The sequence below is a fragment of the Protopterus annectens genome, chromosome 13.part0 (assembly GCF_019279795.1).
Source record: "Protopterus annectens isolate FY-2018-M chromosome 13.part0, PAN1.0, whole genome shotgun sequence".
NCBI classification, from domain to species: domain Eukaryota; kingdom Metazoa; phylum Chordata; order Ceratodontiformes; family Protopteridae; genus Protopterus; species Protopterus annectens.
Genome location: NC_056747.1, coordinates 837,954,298 through 837,980,959, shown reverse-complemented (window position 1 = coordinate 837,980,959; position 26,662 = coordinate 837,954,298). Strand labels below are relative to the sequence as shown.

General features: G+C 41.2%; 1 protein-coding gene across 2 annotated transcripts in view; it reads right to left on the bottom strand.

The window, feature by feature from the left end:
• Positions 1-26,662, bottom strand: part of USP32 (ubiquitin specific peptidase 32) — a 3,310,274-nt gene that overhangs the window by 2,539,438 nt on the left and 744,174 nt on the right. For both annotated transcript variants that reach the window (XM_044054559.1, XM_044054560.1), the window contains exon 7: positions 8,763-8,870. In XM_044054559.1, the coding sequence (XP_043910494.1) occupies positions 8,763-8,870 (108 nt within the window). The remainder of the gene's footprint in view (positions 1-8,762; positions 8,871-26,662) is intronic.

Below are 26,662 nucleotides of genomic sequence, written 5' to 3'. Positions count from 1 at the left end.
GATCCAATGTGGCTCTGCTCCGAGCGCTCCGACCCCGGAATGCGGGTCGGAGAAGGAGCAATAGGGGCAAAAAAAAAGGGGTCGAGCTCCCCCCCGTGGGGGGGGGGGGGAGGCAAGAGAACTCCCATCTGCATCTGGGCCTGGATGAATCTCCTCATCGTCCGGTCCATGTCCGCATCTGACATGCTAAAGGTGGACCTCAAAGAGGCCACCGAGGCAGACCTGGAGTGCCTCCTCGACGGGGACCGGGTCACCTCCTCCTCGGGTCCCGGGGAAAAACAAGGGGATCGGATCCGAGGAGGAGGAGACCGAGAAGACCTGGACGGAGAAGCCCTCTTGGCGGGCGGGGCCGATGAAGAGTCCTCGGCCCGCTGCTTAAGGTGCTTCTCCCTCCGCTTCTCTTTCCTGGACTCCCTATCCTCCGGAGCCGAAGCGGGAGGTTGAGTCCCAGTCGGAGGAAGGGAGGCAGGAGTGACCGCTACTGGGGGGGGTAGCGGTCACCGAAGTACCGGAGGCCGAAGCAGAGTCTGGGGGTAAAAGGCCCGCCAGAACCAGCTTCGACCTCCGATCCTTAAGTGCCCTGGGGTTGAATGCCGCGCAAATCGCGCAACCCGGAGAGGTGTTCAACCTCAAGGCACCTAACGCACCGAGTGTGGCCATCAGCCGGTGAAAGCTTGTGACCACACTCTGTGCATTTCGAAAAAATGGCTTTAGGGGCCTCCGACATAACTAAAGTAAAGCACACTCACTAGGCCCCTACACTCAAGTCACACACACGCTACGACCAGCGGAGGAGGGAGGAAATTTAAATTAAAATTTAAGCTGAGAGAGCTAAAAATAATAAGTTTTAGCGTTAAGGGTAAACCTACCACACACACACAATCACTCAATCAGAAAAGAAGGAAGAAAACTTTTTTCTCACAAAAAAGCCAAGAGCTCTGGAATCTAGCTGTTGCTTGAAGAGCGGCAAACTAGATCTGAGGTCAGTCAGGGTAGGCAGGGGATTATGGGTAAGGGGAGGAGCTAGGAGCTCGGATCTATGATGTGATAGAAGTTGCCGGCTCGGATCCGAGATCGGATCCATATCCCAAAGGTTGCTGACAAATGAAGTCCCTACTTCAGATCTAATGTTAACACAGAAAATTATGTACATCTTCAAGTAATGAAGTTTTACTCTCTTAATAGGAACAAATGTCCCAAACTGACAGCCACACACATGAACTTGAGTTAACCTAACAGAAAGGTTATCCATGATAAGATGCATGGTACAGACTGTGGTTCTGCTAACTGCTGTCTGGCTTTATTTTATCTTTATAGTTCTCTCAGCTGGGAAAACACTTGAATGCTTTCAGAAAACACTTTCTCCAAGCCATTTCTCTTTACCAGATTGTCGCCTAGAGACATTAGAACCAGACACAAAACTGCCACTCATATGTTTACTATAAAAGCCTTACAATATTCAATATTCTTTTTCATTTACTTGCCTTCTCCTAAAACTTACTAGATTAAGCTAAGGGAATTAACCACGTCATTCCTCTATCCAAGAGTGAAAAAAGCACACTCATTTTTCCTGTCATGTTCTTTTAACCAGATTTTTTCTTTTTACATTGCAATGCCTACATTTCTTAAAACAATTGAACAAGGAGAAAGAGAGAGGGGAGAAAGAAAAAAAAGGAACAATAAACAGGAGCATCTGTTTACATTATTATCCCAAATACACTTAAAAATAACTGAAAAAAAAAAACTTTATCGCATGCAAAGGAAATATAGTACTATTAAGAAAAATGTTTTTACTTACAGTTAACTTTCTCCCTCATCTTCCCCTCTCCTAGTATTTTTCTGAACTTTAATGACGAAGTAGGGCCTTTAGAGACCCTACCAGTTTAACAAAGTCCAAAACAGTCCACTATTTCTAGATTTTCTAGTTCTGCCATGTTTCACAAATATAATTACTGCTTTGTAATCCCACATTTGTCAATTTCCAAGTTACTGGTTTTATTCTCCAAACATTAATGACATGCAGTAGGGCACATGCTTTACAGACCCCTACAAGTTTAACAATGTCCAAGAAAGTCCAATACCTTCAGATTGTCTTATTCTGTCGTTTCGCAAAAGTATTGCTTTATAACCCCACATTTGTCAATTTCCAAGTTACTGGTTTTATTATTGTTCATCTCCATCTCCCAAATTCTGTTTCTGCTTCATTTCTGACGTAATCTTGGTTCTTCAAGTCATCGCTTGTGTTATTTTTTTCCTTCTCTCAATCATTTTCTGTTGAAACACCAGAAAATGTTTCACTGGTACAGTCTCTCTGTTGTCATTACTACCAGATGAACAAGAAACAGAATTTCCTTCTGTTTCCCAGCTCACTTCATTAGGATGTACTACATCAAAATTATTTTGTTCTTCCAGGGAAAAACATTTGAAGATAGCTGGGTAGAACAGTTTGAACCTCATTTCTGCTTAACAACATTCCCTGAATAATGGAATAAAAGTACTTCTTTTTTGCCGGATTAATGGAATAAATGTACTCCTCTTCTGCCTGGTGTACAATCAGTAGTTATTTTCCACAAACACTCTGCTATCACCCACCTTTAGTACTTCATCCTTCTGCCAGTTTTGTCAGACTCATCTCCTTCTGCTACTAAGATTGCATCTTTGCTATTAAAGGTACAGATTGCTTTCTCATAGCCAGGTTTGGTTATGTACTCGTTCAATCAACAATTCCTGTTGTGGGATACGAGTACAATTGCTTATTTGTGCCATCATAAAATTAATAAAGTCTGTTCCTTCCAGCTTCTCTGGTACAGCAGAAAACCTCAGGTTTTCCCTGCATGCTCTGTCCCTCTTATTCTATTACTTTTTTAAACATCTTTTCTTGTGCAGTCTCATATTCAGTCAGCCTTTTCTTCTTTCTGACCTGAGTTTTGCAGTTTTATCACCTTATCTGAACACCTGTTTAAATCTTCTTTCAATTTTTCCACCCTTTTATTGTTTGAATTGATGTACTCCATCAGGGTTTAGTTTATTTTAATAAGGTCTGTGTGCAGTTGCCTTATACTTTTTTCTAGGTTACTAGAAGGCACATCTGGATCTTGTACTGCTTTACGTTAAATAGCTGCAGTACTCTTCCCAGTCAGTGTTTTCTCGTCACCTTTTGTAGTTGATTTTTCTTTAGGTCCACTGTATTTCTTTCTTCCTGGCATCCAGGCAGTACACTTACTACCCAGTTACTGAAATTTACCCAGAAAATTAGGTCCACTGGCTTTTTCTGTTAAGTTTCTGTTTTCACACTGGGAGAGCTAGAATTAAGCAGCTACTCAATGTGCAGCCGTCTTGGCCGTCCCTTCTGCCCTTCATCCTGATCTTTGCTTCTGCTTATCATAAAAGCTCTCTTCACAGTTTTTACTACGCTATCTGGAAAAAGCAACTGCCCACATCTGGGCATCTGAAAATAAAGTCAGACTTCCTTATATCTAAAACTACAGCACTGCCATAAGCGATAGGCTTTTTTTAAATGGCTTTGTTTTCATAACCATATAATTTCATCCAGGGCCTCTCCCTCTCTCTCTCTAGAACTATATCTATTAGGACTACCTTGTATTCCCTTATAACAAGATCTCTGCAGTGTCAAATCCTCATTTCCTTCTATGATCTGGAGAAGCCATCTAACTCATGGCTCTACTCACCCACTCAAGACTGCAGCCCCTTCTTTAAGTTGACTACAAAGCCCTCCATCAGTATGAATTTGCCAAGTTTATTCTCTATCCTATATGGCACACTGCTCTCACACCTACAACAATCACACCTTATAGGCACTAGGAAATATGGCAATTAAGTTTACTTTTACCTGGGTGCACAACAAAGGTAAGCAAACATTCTTGGAAAGGGTGACATACATTCAAATCACAAATGCCTTTACTGGGTCCTCCAAAGTGCGAAGTGTCTTCCAAGGAAGTGCCAGATTTATTGTAAAGCCATGATGCAATGTGTAACAAGGATATACAAAAGTGCTTCACCTACTGCAAAGGGCCTAAAATATTAGCAAAGATTTATGACTCCCTCAAAAAGCAATAAAAGCGGAGAACTAATGAAATCATACTAGACATGTAAAAGTATTACATTAAAGACCGTGAGTAATATTGTTACCCTTTCATTTACCCATCACAGTGAATTTAAGGGCTAGTTTATAACATAACAAAAATCTATGCATTTTAAACAATATACAATACAAATATAATTTCCCCAAAGTGCTATAGTATGGGAGCAGGTTAAACTGACTAGTTTCCTTGTGTTTTTCTTCTAAATTACTCTAGCTTCAATCAAACCAGCAGAAGGCTCTGCTTCTTCTCACAGTTTCATCTAAAGCACAGCAGTACAAAAATATAACAAAAAAACAGCCTTACATTACACTTACTGATGGCACAGAGAAAGACAAATAACAAAAACAGTCAGCCTTTTGTACACAGTTAAATAACAACCAGTACCCTTCCCTAGCTCAATTTTCATCTAATTTTATGGCTTTTTGATTACATGTTAGTTTCCACAATCCATTACGGCAAATTCCTTAAGTCCACTATCTTCAGCACAAACGATCAGTATAAATCAAGAGTAGTTAGTGTCTGCCTCTTGTGACATCTTCTCCCAACTTTGTATTTCCTGTTTGGTGCGACTCAACTGCAAAATCCTCCTAAAATGTTGTACATCCTTATGTCAGCCCAAGTACTCTGACTTTCAATGGAAAAAAATCAAGTCTGTCCAAATATTGTTCATAACAATTTCCTCCTTCCCAAATGATTTTTTTTCTAGTTGTTTTCTTTTACATTTTTTCAAGTAGCTTGATACTCCTCCTCTATATACCTCCAAAGCAGCACACAGTATGTTAGGTGAGATCTTGGTGAAGCTTGGCAATGTAAATGTATTAACTCTGTTCCTTGAGACCATCCCCTTGAACACATACCAATATTCAATCTACTACTGCTATTCTTCTTTCATTCTGCTCTTGACTGGCCACTGTAGGCAAGATCATTTCTCCCTGATATTTTTCATACTTAGATAAAATCAGTTCAGCTTCCCAACATGGTGCTTTGCATCTGATAATTCTGAACTTCATACATCTATCAGCCTGGTTAGACAGCCCTTCTAAGTATTTCATCAATTTTTTTCAACCATCATCTGGTGGTACACCATTCTTAATATTATCACAAAGAGGTTTACTGTACTCTGTAAACCATCACAAATGTCTGGAGCAACAAGAGTGAAGAATAATAGACCCAGAACAGACTGTGGTGCACTCTACTTAGCAACATTTCTTTTCTCCAGTAATACACCATTGACTATAATTTTACGTACTATTATATGTTCAGTCTTTTCTAATCTCTTGTACTTCAGCCTAAAAGTCTGTTCAGAAGTAATTCAAATATCTTACTGCAGTCCAGGGTCACCACATCCACTGACAATAAGCTTGCCAAATTCATCAATAATCCAGTCTTAGAAATGGATGTGGCTGAAATGGAAGGTTCTTCCAGCCACAAATCCATGTTGATTACAGTCCTGAATATTGTTATTGAGACAGCATTACAAGAAAGAAACAAGGCATCAAATGTGGGCAGAAGTGATCTAAAGCAAGAAATGAAGGGAAAATAACAAAAACATTATATAATCAATTAAAACAAAGTAAGTCAAATAATGAAAAAAAACCTAAAGATGCTGGTTCTGCTGTTACAGGTGTTTTTTCTGTTCACAACTCTCTTACCAGCAACCATGGCTTGATTGGCACAGTCAGGCACTACAGCAGCTGCCTTTTTTGGGTGAGGTGGTGAATGAGTGGTCTTTCCTGTTCCCCTATATGGACTCCTTGGTGGTGGTGGTGGGGGTGAAACCTATGCTAAGGACCTGTTCTCTAAGACGGTGTGGTGAACCCATTGCTACAGTTACATGTTTAGGTGCTACTGCACCTTTGCATCTCTTCATCCAAAAGTAATAAGAAAAAATAAACATAATGCCCCCTCACTTGTTTGGAGGACCATGGATTACACCCTAAAAGTCACTCAGCCTTTCCCTCATGCAAGATAACTGGTGTATACTTGTCTCTACCTAAACAGTCTCTGAGTCAAAAGCTGAAACAGAAGGGTCAATGGACAAAAGGCCTCACACAGACAAATGATAAAAATTACTGACTATGGGCATGACAACCAGATTTCAAGTAACAGTTTTGATGCCTGATGGAGCTATCACAAAGGATGGATGTGCTTCTCCTGGGTGGATAGTTGCTGCTGGAGACCAGGGCTTGGAAGAACTGCTAGCTAGGCTGGCTGTGCAGAATGGTCGAACAATGGCTGTTGCCCTAAGGTCCAGGGGAGGCATACCCTCATAAAGACATGCGTCACTGCTCACCCCAGCCTGTAAATAAAGCATCAGCATGCCTGAGGTGGGGTAAGGCCTAAGAAAAGTCTGGTGCAAGCAAAAGATGATGTTGCAAAACCTGCTGTACACCCATCTTCAAGGCATTACTTTCCATTTTACCTTTCCACTCTTTTGGGAGGTCCCACATGGGAGACAGTACCAGACCAAATGCTGTAATCCACCTCCTTGTCAGCAGTCCCAAAATCATGGGTAGTATAGGAGTTGGGGGCCACAGCATCAAGACGGGTGCTTGGCAGCGAACAGTCAAACTGTAGCACTAAGACCCAAAGAATACTAAAAATGTCCCAGAATATGCTGATTACACCACCACCACTACGACATATGATATTACAGTCATTCTAGAAGCTAGCAGGAGCTGAAATTCAAAAGTGCTGTCAAGCATTACAGTGGCTACATACCAGAAATTTTGCTCATAAGAAAAGAAAAAAAAAGGATGCAACCAACCACCTCTATTATTTAGTACTCACAGTTGTGTAAATGATTCAGATTTATTCATCTTCTTTGATCAAAATGCAAACTTTGATGATGTCTAGCTATTACACAGTATACTGCACATTTGTTTCTATTCACTAAGCAAGGCAAATAACATATCTATTTAACTATGTTACCTGGGAAAGTACAGAGTAAGAACTAAAAATAGAAAATTTACAAAAATATAATCCACCTTTAACCAGCAACGTAAAAAATGGAGCAGTTATTAGGAAAAGTAAAATTCATATGTACAAAACACGTGCAATCATCTGTTTTGCTAGGTTGCCACATCTACAACAGGTAAAAGTCAGATAAAAGCCACACACTTCACCATGTCACTTGACTGCAACCATTTCAGTAAGTTAGTGTGTACTGGTTTCTTTAAAATCAATTCTCATGCTAGCAACAATCTTGAAGAAAAAGTAATGAACTTAATGCGAGAGAGGAACAAATCAATAAATATTTTGCAAATATTAAGTTATTTGATAAGATTCTTACTATTTCAGCAGCTGGTAACATTGGCTGAAACTATTACAGTATACTAGCATGGGAGTCTAAAAAGTCATTCTGAGGTGTAGAGGAAAATATGAACAAATAAAAGGTGTTCACCACTTCCTGAAGTGTGTACTTTACAAATTTACTTGAACCCACTTTATGTTCCTTTCTACACTACTCAACACTGAATCCAAAAGTAGGAAAGGGATTTTTAGTACAGGGAATAAAAAAGTGCAACTGCAGGACACATTCACTATTTAACTTTTATACAAAAAAGGTTTAGACTTTTACTGTTTGTGCATTTCTAATGAGCAATAACATGAAAGGGATACTGTTGATATTTCTAATAGTCTAAAAATGATCATACTTCACACCTTCCAAGTTGTCAATTTAAATCCAGCAAAAGATTATTCTGACAGCATAACTTTAGCAACCAAGTGACAAAATACTTAGTTTGAGAAAATGTGCCTCATGAATATAATGGCTCTCAGAATGACTCAAAATATCTGACAAGTGCTCACCAAAACCAGTTTCCAAAAGCAGACCCTGAGTTTCTGAGTTCCTAACTCTCAAGAAAATTCCTGACTTTACTGACCAATGGCAGTCCTAGCCTTTCCTCTGAATCCCCCACCACACTTTTTTGTCTAAACTGGCAAAAACACAAAACAAGGAGTTGGCAAAGTGACAAAAATAGGGCATTCATTTGCACCTCCAATACCTGAGTATGGAAACAGAGTCTGTCTGCTTGTAGGGCCAAGAGGATGGGGACAGGATGAAGCAAATGACAACCAGCTCTCCTATGCCAGGGATATGACTTATGAAAATCTGATACCTATATGACCTGTGGCAGAGAACAGAGGCCTTACAGGTAATCTATTCAGCCATTCCCTTAAGCTGAAGAATTTAATCACCCACCATGAGGATGATGCTTACCTGCTCTCAAACAATTCCCCAACAGACTGCTCTCTCCCTGGTGCTACAAGTGAGCTACTGTCAAAGTCGCCTCCCCATGTAGTCAGGGGCCACCTATCAAAGGATCACATGGGGGGTCCCAGATTGATTTATGGGTTTGGTTGGCATGCAGAACAGCCAAAAGGCTCTATGGAGCCAGGAGGGTAGAGGTATAAAACAAAGTAGGTATTCATCTACAGCTAAGGGCAATGTATACTAACAAGATCATTCACAGTCTACATAGCATTACTTCCATTACAGAAGGGTACTCACTGTTGTGACTTTTTTAATTAACTCACCACCCCAGGGAGTACTACAACATTAATCTTTTTAAAAGTTAGGCAGAATCAACATTCTTTGTGAGTTTAAATAAGTAATTTTGCTAATTTTGTACATTAACTTATGTCTTGTATACATACATTTTTGCCTTTCAGCCAGAGGTCCTCTACAGCACGCTGACAGCCCACATGAGATTTCCTTAAAGTCAATGTGATTGTCACAATTTTCATCAAATGCATTAAATAAACCTGCAAACACAAAAAAGAAAGACTTAGGAAACCACATCTTTACCATGAAAATGTCAAGCAGCAGCCTGCTCAGCAAGAACACCAACTACTTATTTAAGAAAATAGACATGCAAGATCTATAACAAAGGAAAACACTATATTTGAATGCCTCAAAACCAGTGAGATGTGAACAGTATAACTAGCATGCAGAACACAGCTCATAAAGCTACCAGAGCAGATTTTGGAACCAATGACAATACATTTCTCTCTACACAAAATCTAAACTGTAAACAAGGTTGGTGTTTTTCATAAAAGCTATCTTGAAAAATAAAACAACATGAAAACCTCAAAACACCATAAAAAATGCTACATCTTAAAATGGAAAATGGTTTGCGAAGAAAAAGTTGTGCAAAGAAAGAATGTACTAAACATCTGAAATAAGCAGTAACTGTTTTTATTTTACACCCCCCCCCCCATGTATGTTTTACAAACAGAGAAGACTAAACACTGCCCTGAAAGGTTGGTCCTAAAAACATTCTTAGAAAGAAGTAATGGTTCTGAAATAAGAATTGGGCACAATTTGACTGTAGCTTCTAACTAGACAGCCTATCTCTGTCTAAACAACCAATGAAGCTCTGGTGTTTTCTAAACCTAGTGGTTACTACTTCTTTTAACAGTAACATGGAAGAAAGTATCCTGAAATGTGGACTCAGCCTGGGTAATTTTCTACAAAATGTGAATGTCCGTTAAAGCAGTGAAATATATCTGGAAGAGTTTGATTCCCTGTGTTGCTCCTGGACTGAGGCACAAAAAGTTACTGAGGTTACCCTGGACCTCTCTGAAAACCATAGAAAGCATAATGAAGAATTGTTTGTTGCTGCCTGGGAGAAATAGTGGATAATTTTGATTTCTGTCAGGCTTACTACTACTGTAATGCACATTCTTTCTGTTATCATGACTTCTTCTATGTTCATATATATTTATTTCAATTTATTTTTTATATCAACTTAGGATGAACCTGGAAATGGTCAGAGACATCAGTGTTCTACCCCGGTTAACACTTTCAAATAAATAAATAAAAGTTAAAAAAAAAAAAAAAAAAAAGTTTCAGTGATAGTGGTTTATTGAATCATGATTTGGTCTGGTATGGTCTGGCATAATCATTAATTGTCTGCTGAAGATGATGGACAGGTATGACGATTTCAATATCTAGTTTATGTTGATCAATTCTGCTACTATTCAAATGTCCAAATGTTATGAGACTTGTGCTTATAAATGGGACTAGGTCAGCCATTAATGTACTGAAGTCATAGATGTATTGCAGGGCCATAGAAGCAAGGAACTGCAATTTTGTGTAAAATGGACAGAAAAATATCTACCATTGTGAACCATGCATACCAATTGTTGAGGAGCAGACATTATTCTGATGCCAATGTGTGTTTTGTAAAATTGAAGTATGCCTCTACACACCTTATCACCAGGACTTTTCCACATGAACTACAGTCACAGGTTAAAAGGGAAGGAAAAAGAATGTAGGATTTGAGACAAACTTCAATTACAGCTGCAATATTTAGATCATGCTTTAATAGCCAAGCCGATAACTGATTGTGTTTGGTACATATACTTCCTTTGTTCAAAACAGACCATTTTAATCTGTGATACTGCCTAGATTTTTGTATAAATATGCAAGAGCATGAACTGAAAATATACTGATTTGTTGTTTATTTTGTTCTTTATTTCTTTGTTATTTATAGCACTTTTTGTACTGTGTATTTTTCTAGCTAGTTTCACTGTGTGTGAGGTATTAACTGGTAATTGTCCACTTTTATTAAGCATCTGTTGGGTTATTTGTTTCTGATAACTTGTTGCAGTTAAACTCTTTTTTCTAGAGGCTCCTTTAGCTGTTTAAAACTTTCATTTAAAGGCTCACTGCTGCTTTTCAGCTGTGAGAAACAATTCTACAGTTTGTTTACCACCCTCCCTTCCTGTTGGTATATTGTTTTTATAGTTGGTGGCTTTGCAGTTGCCCGCCCCTAGTGTAAATTTGATCTGGGACCCACCTCCCAGTCTAGTGTCATTACCTCATTCTACCCAGTACAGGGAGAACATTTGCGAAGGCCAATCAGCTTAGTTTCTGCTACTTATTTCTCTCTTTCCTTTCCCTCTTTCCACTAACAAAAAAAAAAAAAAAAATGTATCTGCTTTTACTGTATTTGTGTTTCTTCCTACTTTATTTTGCTTTTGCGTCATCTTAAAAGTACTCAATTGTATTTATTACTGCTTGGTGTTACTCATTCTAAGCCTTTTAGTTTAAGCACTTGGGCTTCAGACCAGTTGTTTTACATTAAGAAGGTTTTGGTCTGCAGTGTAGTGGCAGAACAGGTAGCTTACATCCTTCTAAGTTGGGAACTGCTGATTGAGGGCTCAGTGTCTGTTATTCTAAAAGTGTATTAATTCTGGTTTAAGCACTTGGGCTTCAGGCCAGTTATTTTACATTAAGAGGGTTCGTGGTCTGCGCTCTTGTGGGAGGAGAGGCTGGACTCTACCCTTCTGAGCTGGGAATTTCTGGTTAAAGGCTTATAGTGCCTGCATATTTGAACTGCTTCTTACTGAAATTGGTACACCTTGTTTGCTGTAGCATAGACTAGATCCAGGCCTGCTGAATCTAGCTTTGTTTGTATGCTTGTTCTTTGCTTGTTATTTCCCTGAAACGCTAATTCCACCTAAAACGCGGCTTTTCAGTGCTTCTGTGGATCCCTAGTGATATCTGCATTGTTTACTGTACTTATTTCCTTTTTTCACTTGAAAAAAAGTTACTGTTTGTCGTTTTTGCATTTAAGTTACCTGGCACTTGCTCACTAAAGCAATTATATAAGTCAGCACTAAAAAATTAAAAGCACTACACCCTCACAAACTCCCCTTGAGTACCTTGTTCCCCATTGGCCCTTTTTTTCAATTATAAAGGAATTCCCAATACTATTCTAGCATGTCCAAAGGTCAGTTGTCAATCTCCTCTCAGGTCCAGCTGGTGAATCTGGGAATCTTGAGGCAATGTTACAACTGCCTCATGTACACAGACAACCCTCTCCTCCTCCCAACAAATTCCAACACATGTGAGAGATGCAACCATATAGCCAAACTGGAGGCTAAGCTCTCTCAACTCAGTACTGGCGTAACCAGTCAGGAGGAGAAGGAAACTACACTCACTACAATTCCAAACCACACTCACTACAATTCCAGTCTCGCATAGACCTACCACGACAGCAAACCAAACACAAACACACAAAAACATACTCGGAGGCTCTAAATAAAAATCTGCCTAAGCAGCAGGGACCTCCAAAGCAGACACCCAAGCAACCGCTACCCCAAAATAAAACACGTGCAACACATAGCTCACAAAGCCAGTGTGCCGAACAGTCACAGCCCTTAAGGCTAAACAACACACCTGATACACTTGTAATAGGTGACTATCGTCAGGCACACTGACGTCCCGCTCACCAGGCTGAACAAGGAGAAGGTCACGGTGAGCTGCCTGTCGGGCACTAGGATCCGCCACATAACACAAGCACTCGGGTCACTCCAAGGCAAGTACAAATATGACTCCGTCATTGTCCATGCTGGTGTGAATGACCTGAGACGTACCTCCCTAGACTACATGAAAAGAGACATAGAGGAGCTCTCTGACCATGTAGCCCAGGCCGGTATTACCCTGACCTTGAGTAGTATCTTACCCTCACCAAGAATGATGCCACAATATGAAGACAAGATGATCAATTTCAACAATTGGCTTAAGTATTGGTGTCATTCAAAGGGGTCCAATGCCTGTCAGCCTGGGATGACATGCTCGACAAGCCACGATGCTTCGCTAGGGACGGCTTGCACCTGTCACCCCTGGGCTTTCGGATATTGGCAAAGGCTCTTGCTACCCCCATAGTGCATTTTTTAGGCAAGGCTCAAAAGCCAAACCCACCTCCATAGGTATCACAAGTGATAAGAAACTAAGAGTAATGCTACTCAACGCCAGAAGTCTAAACCTCAAGATGCACGCACTCAACTCTCCTTAGCATGGAGAACATCGATATCTGTGCAGTAACAGAAACCTGGTTCAAGGCTCCCGAGAGCACCCCAGCACTGCCAGGTTATACCTCATACCATGCTTTTCGGCCCCAAAACTTGGACTGAACCACAAAAGGACGTGGAGTATCAATATTCGTCAAAGATATCCACACCTCCAGGATAGTGGCACAGCACGAAGCATCAGAGACTATCCATGTGCAACTAACAGTGGGTAAAACTGCCTTCCAGTTTATAGCCTGCTACAGACTACCCTCCCAAACCCAGGAACCCCACTCGGCCTTCCTGAGAACACTGCAAAATATGAAGGTCTCTCCAAACACTATTATATTGGGCGACTTCAACTACCCAAACATAGACTGGGAGCATTACTCTAGCTCCAACACCCTAGCCCAAAGGTTCCTAGAATTTATAAACTCAAATGCTATGGAACAACTTGTTACCATTCCCACAAGAGGGGAAAACATACTGGACCTAATCATCACCAACATGGGGACTCTCTGCTCCAGACCAGAAGTGTATCCCTCACTGGTAAGATCAGACCATAAACTAATCTCACTGGATATTCACATCCCGACCCCACCCCCTGCCCAGAAAACCACAGTGAAAAACTTCTCTAAAGCAAATTTCACACTCCTCAAAACCGAGGTGGAATCCTTCAAAGCCCCCGGGCCTGTGGAAAATACGGCCCAGACCGCAGAATCCTTTATAAACGCATTCTATGAACACCTTCAGGAATGCATGGATCATGCAATCTCAAATAAAACCAAGACCCAGTCCTCCAAAGGCAGACGTCCTGTCTGGTGGACCCCAGCCATAAACAAACTATACAATAGAAGGAGGAAGCTACTACATGATACAGCAAAGTCCCAAAAAGGGAAGGCATCTCTGATCAGTATTAGCAAAAAACTACGGGCACTCATAAAATTGTCTAAGGCCAGCTTCGAGAGAAAAATTGCACAGGACACGAAGGATAATCACAAGGCTTTCTTTAGTTATGTTAGGAACCTGGGTGGGAATTCCCAGATATAGTTTCATAGTTTAGTACTAGGCTATCTGCCCTGGGGCATTTATAAGCCTAGCCATAGTGATGGGGCTTTCGCCACCCCATGTAATGGTATAAAAGAGTACAGAAATAGATTTAGAATACTGTGCCTCTGTCTAGTAGTGACACAGTGAAGACCCCCTTACATAATAGAATTAGTTTACTGTGCCTCTGTCTAGTAGTGACACAGAGATGACTCCCGGGGTAAACCTGCAATCTCCCATTGGGTCTTGGTTTTATTTGGGATTGCATGATCCATGCATTCTTGGATATGTCCGTAGAAAGCATCTGTGAAGGATTCAGCATTGTGGGATGTGGTTTCCCCTGGCCCAGTGGGCTTAAAGGATACCATCTCAGTCTTAAGAAGTGTAAAGTCGGCTTCTGAGAAGTTTTTCACTGTAGTCTTTTGTGTTGGGGGTGGAGGTGGGATATGTATATCCAGGGTGATTAGTTTGTGGTCAGATCTCACTAGTGAGGGGTATACTTCCGGTGTCGAGCACTTTGTCCACATGTTTGTGATGATCAGGTCTAGTATATTATCTCCCCTTGTGGGAGAGGTGACTAGCTGTTCCACTGCATTTGAATTTATGAATTCCAGGAACCTTTGGGCTAGGGTATTAGGGCTAGAATAATGCACCCAGTCTATGTTAAAGTAGTTGAAGTCTCCCAATATGATGGTGTTTGGTGAGACATTCATATCCTGCAATGTCTTCAGGAAGGCTGAATGGGGTTCCTGAGATTGGGAGGGTGGTCTGTAACATGCTACCAGTTGTATAGCAGTTTTGCCTATGGTTAAGTTGCACCTGGATGGTCTCTGATGCTTCATGTGTTGCCACTAACCTGGAGGTGTGGGTGTCCTTGATGAATATGGACACTCCCCCTCCCTTTTTGGTTTGGCCCAAGTTTTGGGGCCGAAAAGCATGAAACGAGGTATAGCCTGGTAGCGCTGGGGTGCTCTCAGAAGCCTTGAACCAGGTTTCAGTGACTGCACAGACATCGATGTTCTCCATACTGAGGAGTGCTTCGAGAGCCTGCATCTTGAGATTTAGACTTCTGGCGTTGAGCGGCATTACCCTTAATTTTTTTTCCATTTTTGTTTTCTAAGGAGGTGGGTTTGTCTTTTGAGCCTTGCCTAAAAAAGGCACTATGGGGGTGGCAAGAGCCTTAGCCAATATCCGGAAGCCCAGTGGTGACAGATGCAAGCTGTCCCTTGCGAAGCAGCGTGGCTTGTCCAGCATGTCATCCCAAGCAGACAGACATTGGATCCCCCTAGAATGACACCAGTAATTGAGCCAATTATTAAAGCTGATCATCTTGTCTTTGTATTGTGGCATCATTCTTGGTGAGGGCAAGATGCTGCTTAGGGTCATACCAGCCTGGGCTACATAATCAGAGAGCTCCTCTATGTCTCTTTTCATGTAGTCCAGGGAGGTACGTCTCAGGTCATTCACGCCGGCATGGACAATGACAGAGTCATATTTGTACTTGCTTTGGAGTGACCTGAGTGCGTGTGTTATGTGGCGGATCCTAGCTCCCGATAGGCAGCTCACCGTTACCCTCTCCTTGTTCAGCCTGGTAAGCGGAACGTCAGTGTGTCTGACTATAGAGTCACCTATTACTAGTGTATCAGGCATAGTGTTTGGCCTTAAGGGCTGTGATTGTTTGACACACTGATTTATTGAAGTATGTGTTGCATGTGTTATGTTTTGAGGTGGTGGATTTTTGGGTGTCTGCTTTGGGAGCCTCTGTTGTTTTGGTAAGTTTTTTGTTAGAGCCTCCGAGTATGTCTTTGTGTTATTATGTGTTTGGTTAGCAGTTGTGGTAGGTCTATGTGGGACTGGGTTTGCTGTGTGTGTGGTTACCTTCTCCTCCTGTCTGGTCTTGCCAGTCCTGAGTTGAGAGAGTTCAGCCTCCAGTTTGGCTATATAGTTGCATCTCTCACATGTAATTGTGTTTGTTGGGAGGAGGAGAGGGTTGTCTGCGTACATGAGACAATTGTAGCATTGTCTCAAGATTCCCAGATTAACCAGCTGAACCGGAGAGGATGCTAGTAATCTACCACTCGACATGCTAGAATATTATAAGGGAGTGCTGTGCCTTTAAGGGAAGTGGGTACTCACAGTGGTGGTAGGTGGATATAGTGCTTACTTTAGTTTGAGAGTGCTTACTTAGAAGAGAGGTTTTGAGAACAAGTGCTAGGCTTATAATAAAGCGATTAGACTGATTATTATAAGAGTAGAGCTTTCTTAAGGGAAAATTTGAAGAGCAGACTTGGCGGAGCCAGAAAAAGTTTAACCTTGTTTAACCAGTGCTGCGCTATGCACACAATCGCGCAAAGCCGCACAAATGCGGATTTTAAACAGGGAACTTCAAAAGAGCTAGAAATGGTCCAAAACAACCAATTACTACAAGCTCTTGTGCTGAGGTCACTCCAGGGACAGACAGGCTGCTCAAGGCTCCCCACTCCCACTGGTGAGCAAAGAAACTTCCTTTTATCCAAGTAAGGCAATGGACAACACAGGAACTACATCACAGCCCAGAATACAGCAAAGCCTGTACACTGGTCTAAACTAGTCGAGGAGAGGCGGGAAAACAAGGAATTTTTTTTTGTTTTTGAGATAGAAAGCACACAGAAATGCAGGAAACAGTAATAAATCAGTTACACAGGCTAGCACACTTTAGTGGGCAGCCTCAACAGTTAAATTTAACAAACAAACTTTCGACCAATTTTCGACCAAATGTAACTTTAAGTGCAGATAATATATAATGCAACAGCTAAAAATACAGTTTAAGCATGTTCAAAGTAAGCAAGAGAAGGTATTTTAGATAAAAACAGCAAAAAATACTTAAATCAGGAAAGTAGTCGCTTTTCTCAGTTCTCTGCTGCTAGGACCACTCTGCAGGACCACGAGGAGCTGTTTCTGAGTAGTATAGCTGTTTCTGAGTAGTATATGCTCAGAATTAGTCCAAAATGACAAAAAAATACACTGAAGCCACAGACATTGCCAACATCCTAGCTGACAGGTTCAGCGCAAACATCTCCCCCCCTCCCAGCAAAAGGGCAAATATTTATCCCAGCAGAGTGCTGCCCCCCTGACATCTCAGATGCTCAGGTAAGAGCCGCCCTCTCCAAAGCAAAAAACTCAGCATCAAAGGGACCAGATGGTAAGAGCTAAACCCAAACATAAAACAACTGTTCAATCTCAATCTTACTACAGGATATGTACTCAAAGAGTGGCGTACAGCAACAGTGGTCCCTCTCCACAAAGGTGGTGCCTCAACGGATCATGGAAACTATCGCCCCATAAGCCTGACTAGCTTGGTCTGCAAAGCTATGGAAAGGATCATCATGGACCTAATAAATAAAGATATTGGGGACCTACAGACACTGGATCCTACCCAGTTCGGCTTTGTTAAGGGCAGATCCTGCCTCTTAAACCTGGTCGATTTCTTTGAAACAGTCACCGAGGCCATTGACTAGGGGAAGGTGGTCCACACAGCCTACATGGACCTTGCAAAAGCCTTCGATACAATACCCCACTCGGGCATTATAGATGAGCTCACCAGCTTAAATATAAACCCCCATGTCACTAGATGGGTTGCAAACTGGCTCAAGGACAAAATCCACATGGTTAGAATTGCTGGAGCCATGCCATGTCAGACTCCAAACCAGTTGCAAGTGGCGTCCCACAAGGCTCAGTCCTGGGACCTCTCTTGTTCGGTATATATTTCTCGGAGGTACAGGCCAACACGGAAGGACTGTGGCTGACCAAGTTCACAGATGACTGCAAACTGGGCGCCATAATCGACTCTCCAGCCGACACAAGCATCTCCAAAAGGGCCTCATAGAAACAGACAACTGATGCCAGAGCCATGGCCTCAAGCTAAATGCCAAAAAGTGTATAGTCATCCCCTTTGGCAAAAACAAAGTGCCCACAAATTACCACATAGGTGGTAATCCATTAAGTACAGAAGAAGTAATTAGGGACCTGGGGACCCAAGTTGATAGCAATCTCTCATTTGACAACCACGTGGCCAAAGTGGTTAGAAAAACATTTTATATAGCCCACCTAATCATGAAGGGATTCACATCTAGATCAGGGGAGGTCATCGTGCCTCTTTACTCATCCCTCATCAGGCCCATAATTGAGTACAATGCCCCTTTTGGGATGTACCTTACCAGACACCTGCAGCAACTGGAAAGACCCCAAAAATACCTCACCAAGAGGATCAAAGGTCTCAAACAGATGCCATATGCTGCCCGGTTAAAGAAACTCCATCTCTACTCAGTGGCAAACCGCCTGCTCAGAGGCGATCTGTGCCTGACGTATAAAGCCATGTCCAACCCGGAATTAATGGACATGCTGCACCTCAGAAAATCCAAATTCCATCAAGCTACGCGCTCGAGAGACTTGAACCTCAGCAGTGAAATAAACAGGACATGCTGGAGGGACAGATTCATAACCCAGAGGCTCCCTTCACTCTGGAATAAAATCCCAGTCCAGGTTAGGCAGAGTCCCTCATTGACTCTCTTCAAGAGGAATCTTGATGAGTGGATGGGAGATCGTAGGTTTACGCCGGGTATCACTTCTGTGTCACTGTTAGACAGAGGCACAGTATACTAACCACGAAAAAGGGCATAGCAAAATTAATTTAAAATGGGTGGCGAAAGCCAAACACACTCTGGCTAGGCTTATAAATGCCCTAGAGCAGATAGCCTAGTATGAACCTATGAACCTATGATTATATCACAGTTTGGTGAAGGACATATCAATTGTGTTTTTAGTGAAAAAGCACCAACAGAGAAGAGACTTCACAGGTCTGCAGAACACAACATGATTACATAATCAGTTTATATAGCAAAGGCAGGTAAAAACAGCAGCAATACAGGACATACAAAGTTTTATTTTACTTTGATAACTACATGGCTGGACTGGTCCAGGGACATTTTTTTCCAGCCTGGAGGCAAGCCCAAAGACAATACAGTAACAGATTGCAACAGAAAAAAAAAAGCATTTCTGAGTTGTTGCATAAATATTACTTAAAACAGTGAAGAATTTTAACATATACTAATGTTACAAAATAAATCAATGTTATACAATATAAGTATGTACTGAAGACTCAAACATGAGTAAAACATTTCTATACATACCAATTGTTACAACTTAAATTTGCACTGCGTAACTTGAGGAAAACACACAATGAAAAAAAAGGCATGAATAAGACTTTTGAGGCATTACAACCTGTATCAAGGAGATTTAAAAGTTGCAAAAAAATTGCACAAAATCAACTTTAGAGTACATCTGTCAGTTACATACTTTAAGCATTAACAATCTGTTTTATTTGTCCTTGCTATAAATATACCAGTCTACTAGTTTGCTATGAACTTAAAACAAGTTACTATTATTCAACCCTGCATGAGAAAAAAAAAATGCAAGTTACTGCAGTGCAGGGGAAAAAGGTGCAGACTCCCTTCTATGATAAGCATAAACATGCAATTGCTAATACAACTATTGTAGATCAGAGTGTGTGTGTGTGTGTGTGTGTGTGTGTGTGTGTGTGTGTGTGTGTGTGTGTGTGTGTGTGTGTGTGCATGCTGTCCTTTAAGAAGCATGTGAGGCTGTATGTGCACGTATAAACTGCAGACACGTGCAATCCCTAGTGCCATTTTGAAGGAGCAGCCAGAGAGAGCATGCATTATCACAGTTGCTAGTTTGTATACAAGTTACTTAAGTTAAAGTCAGTAGTCTTCTAAAGTAATGTGTTTGCATAAAACTGCTTGAACAGAACCCACAAAGACTCTTCTATTGTGTCCTAGACAGGACAGTGACATGGTGTTAGAACCAGGAATGAAGAAAGAAGAATATTCAGAGCCACGAGGTGGAAAGACGACAGTGAAGGTAAAACTGAGAGAAAAGACCACAAACAGAGCCAGAAAGAATCAAAGGTAATGAAAAATAGCACAAACTATTTTTTTGATACGAAAGACAAAAAGGGACATTACAACGGCACAAACCGCATTATCAAGCAAGCGGAAAGCATGAAAAGTTTGTTAACTAAAGAAAATGTTTAAAATCAAAGTATTTGATGAAATGATTAACAGTATAGCCAAAGTGGCATGTTTAAGGCAAAATGAGCATGTTTAAAACAAAACAAGTGTCTTTAAGGCAAAGCTAGGCATGTTTAGAGTAAAACGACTACAAGAAAAGTACATTGGGTATGAAAAGGGCTTAAACGAACAAAACAAATATAATAAGGACAATAAAGGGCACATTAAGCAAAAATAAAGCAAGGCAATTGTATGTGTTTTGGCAAAGTGCTGTATTTGGGCATAACTATGACTTCGTATTGTATAAAGGGCATAACTAAAGTTACTCAAAGTGTGTAAAAGGCTTACACTGTGTGCTTATTGCTGTGCATGTATTTCAGAGAGTTTACTCTGCGTAAAGTGCAACTATTTCTTGAAGTACAGTCAAAATACAGCCATTTTGAAAAGTTTCTTGTGTTGGGTGTGTCTATTCGCAAAGTGCCACGATTACAGAGTGCTTCTTGTACTGTAAAGACTTGCCTAGCAAGGTACCGCCATTTTGGGGACATTTCAGTTGCTGTATGCAGTTATTTGCAAAGTGCAATTACTTTGAAAAGTTATTGAGTTTTGGGCAACAGACGTTCAATTTATTTGCATTGTGCTGTTACTTGGCATGTTTCTTCCTCTGATAAGAAGTGTTTTCTTGCAAAAGATGACATTATGAGAGTATTACAGTGCTCGTGAGTTATTCAGTCCTAGGTTCATAGGTAGGTACTTGGCAGTCGCATTGTAAAGTTATCAAATGTTTCTTAAAATGATGGTAAATGACTTTAGCATTTTAGCCTTTCCAGTTATATTGCAAAAGTATCAAAAAGCCTGAGAAGTTTATTTTGTAAAGTCCGGTTATTAAGTGGTACTACGAGTTTGTTCATTCGCATAATCCCAAAAAGCCCAAAAAGATACAAGTTCAGAGCACAAAAGCATTGGACAAATACTGGCATTAGTTTCTGGCATACGAGCATGTGTATATGTTTGTGCTTATTTGTAAAACCCTTCGCTGGTATGTGTTAATACGGCAGATGGATTTTGAAACCCCCTACCACTTGCATTTGATCAGATTATTGTAAAAAAAATGGAGAATATTTGAGTAACAGTTTGATATTTTTATACAAACAGCTTATGCAGATAGAGGTGCACATTCCAGGGCATTCATTTTGCTAAACCTAGCTGTGTCAGAGGCCATAGAAAGAGAACGTTCATTTGTGTATGCATCAGCAGTATATGAAGGAGAAAGTGCAGACTACCATATTGTTGTACAAGCTGAATCAAGGGAAGACCCAGAGTGTTTGAAGTGCAAGTTCAGAAAAATGTGTAACCCCCATACGAATATTACATTAGAGAGGCATTTGTTTTACACGAGAGATCACAAATCAGGGGAACATTTACAGCTTATATAACTGACTTGAGAAACAAGAGCTAAAATGTGTCGGCTTGGTGATTTAAAGGATGAGCTGATAAAGGCCAGGCTAGTGTGTGGTATTAATAGTGCTGCTGTAAGAAAGATTTTACTTCAGGACAGTGATTTAATGTTGAGCAAAGCCATAGAGATTTGTCAAACCCATGAGGTGACAGAAAAACATACAAGTATGCTTGCGAGTGACAAGAGCATGGTTTCAGTTGGTTCCAGAGCAAATGTAGATAGTATGCAACACGTGGCAAACAAGAGCAGGCCTAAGCATGTAGCGGCTACAAGGTTTCCAAAGAAGGCACGTGGCTTTCTAGAAAGCTCTAAGAAAGGAGCTTATACCAGCTCAGTGCAGTACAAGCATGAATCAGCAAATCCCAAATCTAGCTTTATTGTCAACTGTCACAATTGTGGTACAAATCATGAATCTAAACGTGAGAAGTGCTTAGCATATGGTCAGCAATGTCACAAATGTAAAAAACGAAATAATTTCCAAAAATTTTGCAAATCAAGTAAGCCTCACACAGCTGTAAAGAAAGGTCACACAAAAAAACAAGTTGATCAAGTAGAGCCCAAGCAGTCAGCTTTCTATGTAGATGCTGCATCAGTGCTTGGTGAAAGAACTGATGCAGTGAACTTATTAACAAGAAGTGAAGTACTTTGTACTGTCCAAATTAATGGAAAATCCACAGAGTTCGAAGTGGACACTGGGTCGAAGTGTAATGTTACATCAGCAGATACTTTTGCTACAGTGAGAACTAAGGAACAAATCAATGTAACCAGTAGTGCAAGACTTGTTGCTTACGGAGGTGAAGAAATTCAAACCAAAGGTTCAGTGATGCTTTCATGTTATTTGGCCAAGAACAACTTGTTATTTTATGTAGTTTGAAGACCAGATCTTTATTGGGTCTCCCAGACAGTTTAAGAATGAATCTGCTTTCTTTTGCTAAGGAAGTTCATCACACAAGTTCATTTCTGAGTTTCAGTTTTTCAGAAGCTATTTTCTCAGAGTATGCTTATGTTATCGATGACAAGTTAAGTAAACTTCCAGTTATGTATTCCATGAAGATAGACCTAGAGGTCACTCCAGTAGTCCAACTAGCAAGAAGAGTTCCGATAGCTATGCAAGATAAAGTTAAAGCTCAGCTGGATAAAATGGTGGAGCAAAATGTGATTTGTCCAGTCACAGAGCCAATGGAATGGGTGTCGTCCATGGTAGCCGCTCATAAAAAAGGCTCAGATGAAATTAGAATACGTATTTACCCAAAAGATCTTTACAAAGCATTGAAAAGACCATATCATCCAATGCACACAGTCGAAGAAGTTGCAGCTCTAATACCAAATGGCACTGTATTTTCTGTTTTGGATGCAAAGAGTTAATTTTGGCAAGTGATGCTAGATCGCAAATCCTCATTTCTAACTACTTTTGGTACTCTGTTTGGCAGATACAGATTCCCAAGAATGCCATCTGGAATAAATTCTGCAAGTGAAGTCCTTCAGCGTGCAATGCAGCAAATTTTTTCAGGTTATCCTTGTGCCATAATAGTAAATGATCTATTGGTTGGAGGCAATCGTGAAGTGGAGCATGATAAAAACCTCAAGAAATTTCTAGACAAAGCACATAAAGTAAACCTGAAGCTCAATCTTATAAGTTCATAAGTAGGTACTAGGCTATTGGCCCAAGGGCCTATATAAGCCAAGTCAACAAGGTTCCCTGGCTTTCGCCACCCATGAAGGTTATTTTCCTGTGCCCCTGTAGAGCAGGGCCACAGAAGTGATCCCCTGGGTGAATTTCCTATTTCTCATCCACTCAATATTTTTCTGGAAGAGTGATAATGAGGAACTCTGCTTGACATAGATAGGTAGCTTGTTCCAGCGTATGGGAAGTCTCTGGGACAGGAATCTATACATCCAGCATGTTCTGTTTATTATGATGACAAGGTTTAGGTCCCTGGAGCATATAGCTTGGAGGAATCGGGATTTCTTTAGGTGTAGCATGTCCAACAGCTTTGGGTTTGACATAGCTCTGTATGTTAGGCAGAGATCACATTAGAGTAAGCAATATGCTATGGAGTAAAGCTGGAGTTTTTTGAGACGATCAGCATAGGGCATCTGTTTGAGTCCTGTAATCCTCTTTGTGAGGTATTTTTGTGGCCTTTCCAGCTGTTGCAGATGTCTTGTGTGGTACATTCCAAAAGGGGCGTTGTACTCCATAATGGGTCTAATGAGAGCTGAGTAGAGGGGACCAATGACCTCTTTTTTCCTGAATGAGAACCCTTTTGTGATGAGGTGTGGCACATAGAAGGATTTCCTGACTACTGTCTACCCGAGTCCCAAGGTCTCTTATCACACCTTCGGTGTTAAGTGGGCTGTCAATTATGTGGTAGTTCATGGGTACCGAGTTTTTACCAAAGGGGATGACAATGCACTTTTTGGCACTGAGCTTGAGGCCGTGGCTCTGACACTAGGCATCAGTCCCAGTGAGGCCCTTCTGTAGGATGTCCATGCAGTTTAGCAATTTGACTATGGCACCTAATTTGCAGTCAACTGCGAACTTTGTCAGCCAGAGGCCCTCTGTGTTAGCCTGTACTTCAGAGAAGTAGATACCAAACAGGAGAGGACCCAAGACTAAACCCTGTGGTACTCCACTTGTTACAGGTTTGAAGTCAGATTTGGAGTCTGCAACTTTTACAGTGTGGGTTCTCTGTCTGAGCCAGATGGAAACCCATCTTGTGACGTATGGATTTATACCCAGTTTAGTGAGTTTATCTATGATTCCAGAATGGGGGATGGTGTCGAAAGCCTTGGCGAGGTCAAGATAGGTTGTGTGAACTGTCTTACCCTTGTCTATGGCTTTGGTGACTATTTCAAAGAAGTCGAACAGGTTCAGGAGGCATAGTCTGCCCTTCACATAGCCGAACTGGGTGGGGTCCAGAGTTTGGAGGTTACCAATGTCTTTATTTAGGAGTTCCATGATGATACATTCCATGGCCTTGCAAATCAAGCTAATAAGGCGATAGTTACCAGGGTCCGTGGTGGCTCCCCCTTTGTGGAGTGGCATAACTGTCGCTGTGCGCCATTCAGTGGGTACAAACCCTGACATGAGGCTGTGATTGAACATGGTGCTTAGCTGGGGGCCCAGTTCATTGTGAAGTTCATGTAGAACACAGCCTGGGATGTTGTCCGGTCCTAGGAATGCTGTGTTCTTGGCTTTGGAGAGTGCAGCTTTTACCTGCTCAGTTGTGATTGCAGGGGCACTGCATTCTTTCAGTATGGATATGGGCCCTTTAGGGGGTGAGGGGGGGGTAAAGTTGGCACTGAACCTATAAGCCAGGATGTTGGCGATATCAGCTAGTTCTGTAATTTTTGTGTCATTGTGCTGTAACTCAGAGGATACCTGTTTGTTGCCGCTGAGATTCTTGACATAGCTACAGAATGCTTTGTGGTTGTCCTTAGAGTCAGTGGCAATCTTGTTTTCATAGCTGGCTTTGAAGGATTTTATGAGGGATCTCAGCTTCTTACTGAGGCTGACTAGCAAGCTCCTCCACTCATGGGCTTTTACTCTCTTTTGCAACAATTTCTTCCTTCTGTTGTAGGGTTTGTTTACAGCAGCGGACCACCAGATTGGCTTCCTTTTTTTGGAGGATAGCGTTTTGGTTCTGCTACGGATAGCACGCTCCATGCACTCGTATAAGTGCATATAGAGTGCACTTGTATAAGATTCGGCAGTCGTAACTGTAATGTCCATCCGCATGGGTGTTGTGAAGTTTGTCACTTTTGTCTTGAGAAGCATTAAGTTGGCTTTGGAGAATTTTTTTTACAGTAGTTTCCTTAATGGGGGTGGGGGGGTGGGCGGGATGTGGATATCTATGGTGATTAGCTTATGGTCGGATCTGACCAATGAGGAGTTGACTTCAGGTGTGGAACACCGGTCACTCATGTTGGCAATGATTAGGTCTAGGATATTATTGCCCCTAGTGGAGGTGTGGATAAGTTGATCCAGTGCATTGGAGTTTATGAATTCTAGAAAGCGTTGAGCGATGAGTAGTTTTCCCAGTTAATGGTGAGGTAGTTGAAATCGCCCATTATTAGGGTGTTTGGTTGAACCCCAATACTTTCCTGTATATCAAGAAAAGAGGAGTGGGAGTCCTGGGGCATGGTGGGGAATCTATATCAAGCTACAATATAGACTGCAGTTTTGCCCAGAGTTAGTTGCACTTGGGATAATTTCAGCTGCATTATGTTGAGCAACTAGCCTGGAGGTGTGGATATCCTTAATGAATATGGACACACCTCCGCCCTTGGTGTTCCGGTCCTGGTTAGATGGCCGAAAGGTATGGTAAGAGTTATATCCTGGTAATGCAGGGGTGCTCTCTGGAGTACAGGCTTGAAACCAGACTCGACCAAGCAAGCAGCTATTGCTGAGATGTCAGCACTAGATAATTTACAAGCTTTACAGCATTTCTTAGGTATGGTCAACTACTTAGGCAAATTTATACAGACTTCAGTGAGTTGACACCTACTTTAAGGGCTATAACACGCAAACATGTTTCACAAATAGTATTGTGAATAATATTCACAAATAGTAATATTGTGTTTCACAAATAGTAAAAATCTTTTTTTTTCTTTTTGCTAATGCTCTCTGATTAATTTTAACATAATTTCTTTTATATCTGTGCATGATAATCTTTTTTTTGCATGTTACTGTTGGGGCTTTACTCTCCAGGCCTCTGCTGAAAATGGAAATATATCCAGTTGGACTAGCCCAGTTAACAAATGTAAAATAAATAAATAAATGTTCATGGTAAGAACACGACCAGAAGGCATTTGAAAAACTCTGGCAGAAAACTGTCACCCCACCTATGTTAAGATACTATGACGTGAATAAATCAGTTACTCCTTCCTGTGATGCTTCAAAATTTGGTCTAGGCACCGTTATACTTCAAGACGGCAGTCCAGTAGCACATGCATCTAGAACACTAACCCAAACTGAGATGCAGTATGCTGAAATTGAGAAGGAAATTTTGGCAATAGTACTTGCAGGTTCCAAGTTTCATGATTATATTTATGGTTGAGCTATTCAAATTGAAACTGATCATCAACCTTTAGTTACTATTCTGAAGACGCCTATACATTCCGCTCCAGCGAGATTACAAAGAATGATGCTCAAACTGCAAAAGTACAATTTCAAAATGGTCTAC